The following is a 12,537-nucleotide window of genomic DNA, read 5'->3' as shown; positions in this document are numbered from 1 at the left end:
AATAATTTGCAGTAATAAATTCTGGCAAACTGTTTGCAGAAGATTTATTTGTTTAATCTCTGCGCCAGATATCAAAAAACTAAATATCATGGTATAAATTAAACAAAAAAAATAAAACAATTAAATCCCACCAAATGGGAAATACTTGAGATTTAAAATCTCTCCAACAAAAGTTTTTTAAAGCTTAAATTTGTTGTTGTTTGGTATTTTTAATGAACATATGATGAGTTAGTTAGTCTGGCAGTGGGTTAAACGGAGTTCAATTTTACGTACCATATTGTTGTGATTGTTATTGTAGCTGTTGATTTTGCTGTAACTGTTTATGGTAGTAAAACAACAACAACAAAACGTACAAAAACAACAAATACATGGAACAGTAAAACTTAATTTCGCTAATAACATAAATAATCTAGTCTATGTTGTTGTTTATGGGTAAGATTTTACATCCTTTATTCTACAAGCCTTGATGCCATTTTACCCATTCGTACATGTGAGACTCATTTAACAATGTTGAAATGATTTTATTAGAAACAAGTAAGAAAGTATGGTCGGTCAAGCCCGACCATATAATACCCTACACTAAGTAAAAGAGCAAAAAAATTTTTCTTTTAAAATTTCAATAATTTATATTTTTGAGTGATTTTCGGAAGTGGGCCTTATATGGGGGCTATGACCAATTATGGACCGATCACCATGAAATTAGGTCATGTGATTTATGTCTATATTAAAGTTAACTATGTTGAATTTTGTGTGTTTACCAACATTTTTAAGCGATTTATGCACGTTAAAGTGATTTTCGGAAGCGGGTCTATATGGGAGCTATGACTAATTATGGACCGATCGTAACAAAATTTGGTGACATGAATTTTGTGTATATAAAACTTATTTGGAACGGAATTTGTGGAGATACATATATAAATTAAACATTTATGACCGATAAAGTCCAATTTCGGGAGGACATTCGTATGGGGGCTAGGTGAAATAGTGGACCGATTTCAGCCAGTTTCAATAGGCTTCGTCCCTGGGCCGAAAAAATAATATGTACCAAATTTTATCGAAATATCTTCAAAATTGCGACCTGTACTCTGCGCACAAGGTTTACATGGACAGCCAGCCAGCCAACCAGACGGACGGACGGACGGACATCGCTTAATCGACTCAGAAAGTGATTCTAAGTCGATCGGTATACTTTAAGGTGGGTGTTAGACTAATATTTTTGGGCGTTACAAACATCTGCACAAACGCATAATACCCTCCCCACTATGGTGGTGTAGGGTATAAATATGAAGTAGAGAGTTGAAATAAGTTAGTGAGTGCCTTATATGGGGACCAGTGTTGCCAATTTAGACCTTTTTGGGCTAAATTTAGCCCTTTTCAATCTTGTTTAGCCACAAAAAAATTAATTTAGCCTTTAGCCTTTTTTTTAGCCTTTTTTATACCCTCCACCACCATCAGTGGTGAATGAGGGTATATATAAGTTTGTCATTCCGTGTGTAACATTGAGAAATATTCATCTGAGACCCAACAAGGTATATATGTATATTATTGATCCTTATGAAATTCTAAGTCGATTGAGCCATGTCCGTCTGTCTGTCCGTCTGTGTAAAACACGCTCACGTCCAAAATACGCAAACAAACTTAGTAGATTTGCAAGAAAACTGTTTATTACTGTCCTAAGCAGTTTGGTATTGAAAATCAGCCAAATCGGTACAGTGGAACCAAAGTTATGAATTAAAATGTGGGACAACCTCAAAAAAAAATTTATAATTTTCACATATTTTTGGTCATACATGCAAATCCCGGTATAACGAATCTCAGTTTAACGAAAATCCGATTTAACGCACGGTCAAATCCGTAACATTGATCACCTTATATAACGAACGTTTCAAAAATTGTATGTTCGATATAACGAATGATGAGAAAAAACAAACAAAATCAAACAAACGACCAAATTTTTAACATTGACAACCTTATATAGCGAATATTTCGAAAATTGTATACTCAATATAACGAACAGAAAGTATAAAAAACAAAAGTAGTAAAGAATGTAGAAATAAGAAAATAAGTCGTTACAGCACCGTTTTCAATGGTTAATTTCTTTAATAATAGGTGCTGTCATTATACCCTACACCACCATAGTGGGGAGGGTATTATGCGTTAAAGTATACCGATCGACTTAGAATCACTTTCTGAGTCGATTAACGATGTCCGTCCATCCGTCCGTCTGGTCGGCTGGCTGGTTGTCCATGTAAACCTTGTGCGCAGAGTACAGGTTTGAAGATATTTCGATAAAATTTGGCTGAAATCGATCCATTATTTCACCTAGCCCCCATACAAATGTCCTCTCGAAATTGGACTTTATCGGTCATAAATGTTTAATTTATATATGTATCTACACAAATATCGCTCCAAATAAGTTTTATATATACAAAATTCATGTCACTAAATTTTGTTACGATCAGTCCATAATTAGTCATAGCTCCCATAGAGACCCGCTTCCGAAAATCAATTTAACGTGCATAAATCGCTTAAAAATGTTGGTATACACACAAAATTCAACATAGTTAACTTTTATATAGACACAAATTACACGACCTAATTTCAGTGTGATCGGTCCATAATTGGTCATAGCACCCATATACGGCCCACTTCCGAAAAACACTCAAAAATTTTGATATACATAAAATTGAGTAGTTAATGTTCCTCTTTCGATTGATTGAATGTTGAAATATTTTCCCCATGCTATGTACACATTTTTACATATATATTGAGTTTCAATCGGCTCAGTAGTTTCGGAGTTATAATAACAAATTGAAGCAAAAAATATATTTTTTATATAAAAATATAAAATTTTTGTGTTTTAAAACAGCATGTAAAATCGAAAACGGTAGAAATTGTTTAGATTTATTACTTTATCTCAAAACCACATGTAATAGGAACAAAATGAGTTATCGATCATAAAAATCGATTGATTATTTTCGAATTTATTTTCAGAAAATTGCATGTGCGTACAAGCGTGTACTTTGAGTGTAAATTTTGAGCAAAATATTCGATAAATTGTATTAGATCTCTAGACCTAAAATTAGTAAACTGATATTAATTAGTTAATTTCCACTCTTTTTCTTTGAAAGAGTATTTTACGCTCAATACTAGATCCACCTCGTAATAAAGTATTTGGTGTAATTACAGTTAGCTTAAAATGATCCTTACACACACATCCATCCAACCATTAATATTCACACAAAAACTCACACATTAGGGAAGTCTTAAGTTTGCACTTTATGGATTTTTGCCTAATATTGTTCTTCGTCTAAAAACCAAATGCTGAACATTTTCGACAAAATCGAATAGCGTTTAGAGGTTGCACAATTTACTTGATGTTTCGAGTTTTGGGTCCAATTAAAAAAATAAATGTCGAAAAAAAAAATCCAATTAAAAATTGTTTACGTATTTCATTTAACTATACATAAAAGTTTATTATTTGACATCGATAACCCATTATAATTCGATAATAAAAATTTACAATTTTGAAATTTCATTTGCCATCCCTGATCTGAGATATACATGAAATTTTTAGAATTTTTTGATCGAGATGCAATATAAAACAGATGTTTTCTAAGGAAAAGCAACGCGGATCGGGTTCAACTAGTTTCAAAAAAAAACCACTAAAGGTTATCCGATTTTGCTAAAATTTTCAAAATTTGGTTTTTAGATGACGGAAAATAATTTTAGACCTTGGTAGCCCCTAAAATCGATAAACGTCCAATATAAGGGCCACCCTATTGCCCTCATATACACACACAATATGACGTAGGATACAAAGTTTAGTGATGCGTAGGAGTTTTTAGTAGATGGAGGGGTTTTTATTATGATGGGTTGAACTAATTCTGCCGGTATCATCAATTTACGCGTTAAATCCATTTTAACGTTATTTTTTATCTTTAAGGTTCTAGGTAAATGTACAAACAGACACGGACATGTACGTTTCATATTTTACATGTTATTGGCCTCTTTCCATCAATCTTCATTTAACAAGGATGTTGCCAGGAATCAGCGCAGGTAACTATAACAACTTTTGTAACTGTATGTAACGTTAAACAGTTAAAATTTAGTATCTTATCCTCTATTTCCTGACCGTGTTGAATGTCTGTTGGAGCAGCTTTGCACAAATCATCAAAACATAATGTAGCGGAGCAAAATGAAAGCAGTCAGCAGAGTTCGAGTCTACCTACATATGAGTATTAATGGCACAAAACCCTTGTCTAACATAGGGAGCGGAAAGAACAAGCAATATGCTTTAATAAATTATGAATTAATGGTTTAAGATTTTGGAAATTTAAGCCATTGTTGGCAGATGGATGAGAGAATTTGCGTTTGAGTAACAAGTGATGGGTTATTGACAAACGTATTTCTTAAATACTGTTTTGATGTTTAACTAAATGCTGCTGTCAAAGAAATTTTGTAGTGAATTTAAATCCACTTAAGACGATACATTATAAAACCGTTAAAACGATATGAAACAGTAACATCATTATATTGTCTAACGTTATGTGAAAACAAAAACCATAGCCGTTTGTGTGATTATTTTGAGTAATTTTTTTGTTTAAGTTTTTTTCTTGTTTCCTCTCATTATGCAATTCTCTGTAATACAAACCATAGAGAAATATACATAGAGCGGAAACTCAAACAAAAAATTACTCAAAATAATCACATATACCAGTGTTGCTTTTGTTATCACCAGGGAAACCAAAATATGCAAATGCATGTTTTTTCTGGTGAGTCTAATCAGCACATGGATAATATATTTACACGTTTCAGAACTATTTAAGAATTTTGGCATCGATTTGTTAGTGCATATTTTGGCATATTTTACCCTTAAATGCATATTTTTGCATATATTTGTTTTAAGAGAATTTTTATGTCACATTTTTGCGTTTTTAGAGCATATTTTACTGTTTAATAGCATATTTTGACTTTATCAAACAAATTTTGTGTTACTTATTTTCCGCTAATGTGTTACAGGTTTTTACTTGCTTTGTTTAAAATTCAAAATTGAAAAATAGATGGCTTTTCACCAAAAAAAAAAATTTTAAAAACAAAAATTTTTTTTTTAATATTTAAAAAAAAAAATTTAAAAAAAACAATTCGAACATGTTTTTTTTTCAAAAAAATTAAAAAACTGAAAAAAAAATGTTTGTTCAGCTAAAAATATTTAAATTTTTTATTTTGAAGTATAATTTGGTGAAGGGTATATAAGATTCGGCACAGCCGAATATAGCTCTCTTACTTATTTTAATATAAAATAAGCACTCTTTTAATAATAGCGCCATCTAAATATCAAATTTTAGTTCTAATTAAAACTTAATCGATCTAAGTGTTAAAGAAATATTGTCTTTTAAATTTGCTCCTATAACATCAGTTGATGTCGAAAGAACATTTTCTATGTATAAAAATGTTTTGAGATCCAATACACAACGATTTATGTTACCTTACCTTTTTAGAAATGATTTGTATTAGCGGTATTGACAATGTAGAGTACTTGGCCTAGTAAAAAAGCAGAAGAGCTATTTATTGACAAACATTTCAATTTCTAATGTATTTTGTTTTTATTTTTTGGATATTGTGCTCATTTACTACATTGCCAGGCCAAGTACTCTACATTGTGAATACCGCTATTGATTTTTTTTAAATAAAAGTATATTTTTTGGTTAAAAATTATATAAAAGTTTGTTTTTTTAAGAGCATATTTTTGAAATTTTAAGAGCATATTTTAAAGTTTTTACTGCATATTTAAAGCGCTTAAAACGATTTTTTTAGAGCATATTTCCGGTTTCCCTGGTTATCACATAGTTTTTTTTACTAATACATTCTCACCACTTAGGTTTTTGTCCAATGAGTTAGGTCTTTGACAGTAGAGTTTCCGATCTATGTATATTTTCTCTATGATACAAACTTTTAAATAAATACAATAATAGACTTTTTTATATATATTGAGTATTGTGACGAATTGGCAAATTATATGAATTAAATATTCAACGATCAACTATACTTTAGCTTACTCTACCAAAACCAGCTTATCTTAAACGTTCACCCAACATCCGTGAGTGGTTTATCGCTCACATGGCCGACAAGTTTCTTTCGTTTTTATACCCTACACCACCATAGTGGGGAGGGTATTATGCGTTTGTCCGATCGGTATAAAATTTTAATTGGGCGTATCCAAGGAGTATTCGAATTTAAGTTATTAAAATGGGCCCTACAAAAAATCCAGGGGCGACGCTATGGGGGCTCAAAGTAGGGTACCTTCGACATGTAAAATATGTAAAGTATGAAAAAGTGCAATATTTTTAAAGGACGGAGTTTTAAAGTGGCATATTTTTGAATCTAATTGAAATATTGACTAGAAATTTTTTTTGTAAGACCAAAAATTAACTTATCTAAACTCAAAAATATAGCTCGGAAAAAATATGGATCAAATTGTTCCTAATATTTGCAATCCTATTAAAATTTTGATAAAAATTTTAGTTTTAGAAGCTCAATGAATATGTAATATGTAATAAAATCTTTATTTATCAACGAAACTCAATGAAATTTTCAGCGTTTTTTAAGTTTCTCATTCTAAATAACAAGGTGTAAAAAAACTTGTCAAAAGGTCAAAGGGAATCCCGCAATTCTTAAAAATTGGAGCGAAAATCCCACAAATGGTATTTTTACAATTTTGTCTATAGGGTTCACATTTCCTTCGGGGCTGGGAAAATTCTTTAGAGATAAATAGGGAACACATCAGGGTTTCCAAAACTGCTTTCCATTTTCTAATCCCAGCTTTGGGATTTTAGAACATGTGGTCCAAAGTTGAAATTTTGATAAAAAATAGGTAAATTTCCAAAGGGCGTAGGGCCGACATGTTCGAAAAATAGGAAATGTTTTTTATACCAAAATTTTATATTTTTCTATAAAGAAACTTTATAGAAAAATATAAAATTGTTATATGTTCATAAAGAAAGTTGTTTTTTAATAAAAACAAGAGTTATGTCACCTTTTTGTCCAAAAAACAGCAAAAATATACTATTTTTTGAATTTTTAAATTGAAAATCTGTTATTTTTGGATTCGTAATTGATATTGCTCTGACATCTGTTGTATGTTGTTGGTAATTTAGTTATCTAACTAACAAAAAAAATTCGAGTCCATTCGGTTCAAAAGTGCGCCCTATATTTTTAAAAAAGCGGACCAAGGTAATGCAAAATTTTAAAATTTCAATTTTGAAATACCTATAACTAGGAAATTATAAGAGAAAAATAGCACACGAAAGCATGTTTTTTCAAGATCTAGCCGAGCGTATTCCAAAAATATAAAATTCTTTGAAATCGGATAAGAAACAAAAAAATGGCACGTGTTTAAAAATTTCGATCAGACTTGGTACGTATTATTTTTTCGGCCCAAGGACCAAGCCTATTGAAACTGGCAGAAATCGATCCATTATTTCACCTAGCCCTCATACAAATGTCCTTCCGAAATTGGATTTTATCGGTCATAAATGTTTAATTTATATATGTATCTCCACAAATTTCGCTCCAAATAAGTTTTATATGTACAGAATTCATGTCACCAAATTTTGCTATGATCGGTCCATAATTAGTCATAGCTCCCATATAGACCAGCATCCGAAAATCACTTTAACGTGCATAAATCGCTTAAAAATATTGGTATAATCACAAAATTCAACATAGTAAACTTTCATATAGACATAAATCACACGACCTAATTCCATGGTGATCGGTCCATAATTGGTCATAGCCCCCATATAAAGGGCCATTTTAAAAGAAAAATGTTTTTGCTCTTTTACTTAGTGTAGGGTATTATATGGTCGGGCTTGACCGAACATACTTTCTTATTTGTTTTTTATTCAATTAATCATACAACAATAAAAATTTCCGGTGCATTTCATTATTTAAATTTTTTCCCAAGTTCCTAAAGCATGAGTCATTTATTTTTCTATGATAATAAGCTTAACCCAAAATAGGTACAATTGTTAGAATATACATTTTCAATCCCCATTTAGCGTTTATTAGAATAAAGAATTGTTTTTTCTTTTTTGGAAATTTCGTTTAAAATAATATGTAATTAAAAAAGTAGAAATCCGATGTCAGAAAATGTTGATGTCATATATTAAACACCTATGAATAATAGTTTTAATTGTTTATTTAAATATTTCTAATTTTAATCATTTGGTTTTAGATCCTGGTTGGTATAAAACTAATTTTTAATTTGAGTAATATAACTAATTTCTAAAGTGCAGTATCAAAAAAGAAGTGACTACACTCTAGATTACTTAAAGACACTAAAGTGACAACTGATTTCACGCTAGATTACCTGCGATATATAAAGTAACCCGTTTACTTCTCTTTGCATTACAAAGATAACATATGTACTAGGGTGATCGGCCCGGTTTTTTTGGTTAAGTCGGTTTCGGTTTTTTTGAAAAATTATTTCTAAAAGAGTGTTTTTATGACTTTTGGTATTTTAAAAACTTTAACTTTAAAAAATCGATATACTCCAAAGCATTTAAACTGTGTTTTATTCTTAAGAGATTAAAATTTACTGATGTTAACGATCTTCGGGTCAAATTTGAACTAAATCTATATAAATAAAAATCAAATGTCGTTCGTTGGTAATTGCATCAGTAGAGAATGGCCGGACCGATTAAGAAAAATTTTTTTGTTAAAATGTTGTTCATAGCCCAACTTAAGTTTTTACCGAATGAAAAATTAACCACGCTCACTTTTTTCGATTTATCTAAAATCGGAAAACGGCTACATCGATTAGGCTAATTTTTTGTTTAAATGATCATAGTAATCAAATTTAAGTTTTTACTGAAAGAAAAATTGAACACTCCAATTTTTTTCGATATATCTAAAATCGCAGGACGCCTGGACCGACTAATTTTGTTTAATGTTCGCAATACATAGTCCGCAAAAGTTTTTATATAAATAAAAATTGTCAACGTCCATTTATTAAATACATCTGCAAAATACATCGTTCTGTGATCAATCATATTTCAGACCATAATTCGTTTAATCAAGAAAAGGAGATCGATCTGTGAGCACTCGTTTTTTCAGACCAATATTCGATTACTTTTATATAAAAACTCAAAATATGTACATTGATTTATATTTATTCTGTTGTTGCAAGACTTAGGTTTTTGGCAACAAACTTAGGTTCTTTATTGCTCAGTAGCGCTTCTATACATATATATTTTATTCTAGGTCCTATATGAATAAAAATTTTCATTCAATAATACTGTTACGAAATTGTACTTGAATTCAAATATATATCGATTTTGAGGGCTGATTTAAAAGTAGCATAATGCTTTCAAATAACAGTGCTGTAATGGCAGACATATCTGTGGGCATTATTAAATAAAAGCTTTCAGTTGATTTGATCGTAAGTTGGCAATGCTGTATTCGGATTCGAATATTCAGTTAAAGAACATTGTAGAAAGTACACCACGGATGGCGTATGTATTAGTAAGATCTAGAATATTCGAATTTTGACAGTTAAAGAGCAATCTAGAATGCAGATGGCAGTGTTATAAATAGTGGCAGAGGTTGCAGTCGTGAGTGAGTTTATCAGAGACGCTTTTCGAATAAACATCAACTAGTGCCTTAAAGTGTGTTGTGTTTTTCAAGTAAATTCGTGTACATTATAAATTGTGTCTGTATTTCTGAGAATTTATAAACGTGTATAAAAAACATTGAATGACTATTTAATTCTGTTGTTGTTGTACATTTGAATAAATAAAGAGTTGCTACCATTTTCAAACTACTAAACGGCTTTTATTTGCAATCAAAAGTATCCGGTTTATTTAAAGGAAATAAACCAACGTTTTGAAAAGGTTAAAACGTAACAATACGTTTTTTTAAACTATTTTAACCCTTTTCAAACCGCTTCTCACAAATTCGCAAATCAAACACAAGCATTTTTTTAACTTGGACAGGACAACGTCTGTCTGGTCAGCTAATTCTCATTAAATCTGAATGTGAAGATCAAAATAATCTGAAATTTGTTTAACATAATTTTTAAAAATATGAAAATGGAGTTTTGAAACTGTCTTTTATTTTAATATTTCTCAAAATATTGTTAATTTTTTTCCTACATTTCTTGTTCTAGTGGCCTTTTGAATTTTTAATAACTTTAACATTTTTTAATGAATTTTTGTACACATTTCTATTCTTTTAAATTAAATTGCAAAAGTAATTTTTTAATGCCCCTTGTAAATGCACCTCAAAACTTCAGGGGGCTTGCGGCAGACCTTAGCCCCAGCCGATTAAAGTTGTGAAGTTGTTCAATCTACTTGTTCTTTTTATTCACATTATTCCTTTTGGTCATCTGTTATTATATGAAACTTATATTTTGAAAACGCTTTTAAATGGGATTTATGTTGTTTGAATTTTATATAATTCCTTCTCCTTTTCTTTATTAATAAAATCAAATTCTTTTTCCAAAAGTAGAAGTGACCTGTTCGTTTTGTTCACTGCAAAAACATTAAGAGATCAATTGTTCATTCACTTAGTTCAGTCAAACAGCACAGAATAGAAGTGAACAACTGAACAAAAAGAACGAACTTGTTCATTTATTTGTTCTGAACAAAAACGACCAATCAGTAAAAAGAACGATTATGCCCAACTCTAGAAAATAGATCCGTTTTTGATAATTGGTTTACTGATATTTGCTGTGTTGTGATATGGCAAACCCCTTGCATTAGTTTTGAAAATAATAAAATAAAATACTTATGCATGGTATAATTAAATTATTGCTGTATTGTTGCTTTATTGATAAAATCCTACATATTTATGTATAACTTACAATATTTTCAATACACATTAGTTTGTAAATTGTAACATTTAAACAGATGTTAATTACAAGAACTGATCACACCATTCATTGAGGCAGTTGAAGCAATCCTTAGCTTGTTTAGAATTGGCATTACAGGTAGTTTGAATCCATTCCGTAAAACGATATTCGTTTCTCTGTAACACTAAATATTGACCGAGAACAGCATTTGCCTATAATAATTTACCGAATCACACATTGTGTTAATTAAATATTCTACTATCATCTATGTATGATAAAACTTACTTTATTGAAGCCAGCTTCATTTAAACGAGCACCCAAATTCGTTCCTATTCCCGCCAGATCTGTGACAGGTTTATCACCCATAGGATCGGAGACGAAATCTCTATGCTTTTTTGAAGTGCTCGCCATGATTGTTTCGCTTTTTAATTAAATTAATCACAAAATATATAAAATTTTATTAAAAGCTTCTGGTAATAATAACGATTAAATTTTATTTTAAAAATTCCCTCACAAAGACGCACTACTTTACTGACGGCGAGAATATAACAAAGTATTTTATTAAACTACATACTCTGTTTCAAATATTATGAAAAGCGCAAATATTACTCAAGTGTGCAATTTGCAATTTAGTGTTTTCCCTTTTTAGATTCCAGAACAGTAATTAATGTAGTTTATCTAAAATTTAGATTCTAAATTCACTTAAGACGAAACGTTATGTGAAAAAACAACTCTCGTTTGTGCGATTATTTTGAGTAATTTTTTTGTTTGCGTGTTTTTTTTTTCTTGTCTCCACTCTTTGAGTATTTCTCTATGATACAAACTTTTAAATAAATACAAAAACAAACAATTTTATATATTGTATATTGTGACGAATTGACAAATTATATGAATTAAATATTCAACTATCAACTATACTTTAGCTTATGTGCTGTTTTTCGATATCTAATGAGTGCTTTGAATGGACGTTTTACATGTATTTTGTTTTTGTTACAATAACAAAACACATGTTAAATTTCCACTCAAAGCAGTGCTGTCAGATTAGGGGATTTTTCCCCAAATTGGGGATTTTATTTTGTAAATGGGGATAAATAATTGGTTTTGGGGATATGGGGGAACAGTTGGGGAAATATTGTATGTTTTGGTGATTTTTGGAATCTTTTTGGGGATTTTTATTTTTTCGTTTCAGTTTATTTAATTTATGTAAGAGATTATTTTAAAATCGAAAGAAAACATTGAACTATAAGTCTGATAAGTCGTAAAATTTCAACAATATGCTATTTGACATTTTATACTGTAAATTCTTGTTATTATTGTTGTGTTATCAATAGACGTGAATGTTTGTTTTAGAAAAAGAATTTGTAAAAATTGCAAAAAAGCATAATTCCACCTGGGAAATTGAATATTTTTCTCAAGGTATTTCTTATGGAATAAAATCTGAAATTTAACTGTATATAAAGAAGGGTATTCATTTCAAAATTAAATGGAAAATTACAATCTAAGTTATCTTACAGTTTGTTAAAAATACAACGTTTTGTGCAATTTTAATTTTTTTTTTTCGAAATAAGTAACATTTATATATGTATTCACCCTTATTCTATTTGGCGTCCATAAAGAAAATCGTCTAAATTTCGCAAGAAAATATATGAAATGGACAGATGAGTGGAAAAAAGTAATTTTCTCTG

At 30.1% G+C, this 12,537-nt stretch overlaps 1 protein-coding gene across 1 annotated transcript; it reads right to left on the bottom strand.

The window, feature by feature from the left end:
* Positions 1-10,797: 10,797 nt before the first annotated feature.
* On the bottom strand, positions 10,798-11,515 carry LOC135961701 (barrier-to-autointegration factor-like). Its single transcript, XM_065513247.1, has 2 exons — positions 11,138-11,515; positions 10,798-11,064 (listed from the first exon to the last, which is right to left on the bottom strand). The coding sequence occupies exons 1-2, from the start codon at positions 11,261-11,263 to the stop codon at positions 10,918-10,920; spliced, it is 273 nt and encodes a 90-aa protein (XP_065369319.1). The 5' UTR covers positions 11,264-11,515; the 3' UTR covers positions 10,798-10,917.
* Positions 11,516-12,537: the final 1,022 nt, after the last annotated feature.

The sequence above is a fragment of the Calliphora vicina genome, chromosome 5 (genome assembly GCF_958450345.1).
Source record: "Calliphora vicina chromosome 5, idCalVici1.1, whole genome shotgun sequence".
Lineage (NCBI taxonomy): Eukaryota > Metazoa > Arthropoda > Insecta > Diptera > Calliphoridae > Calliphora > Calliphora vicina.
This window is presented reverse-complemented; position numbering and strand designations above follow the sequence as displayed.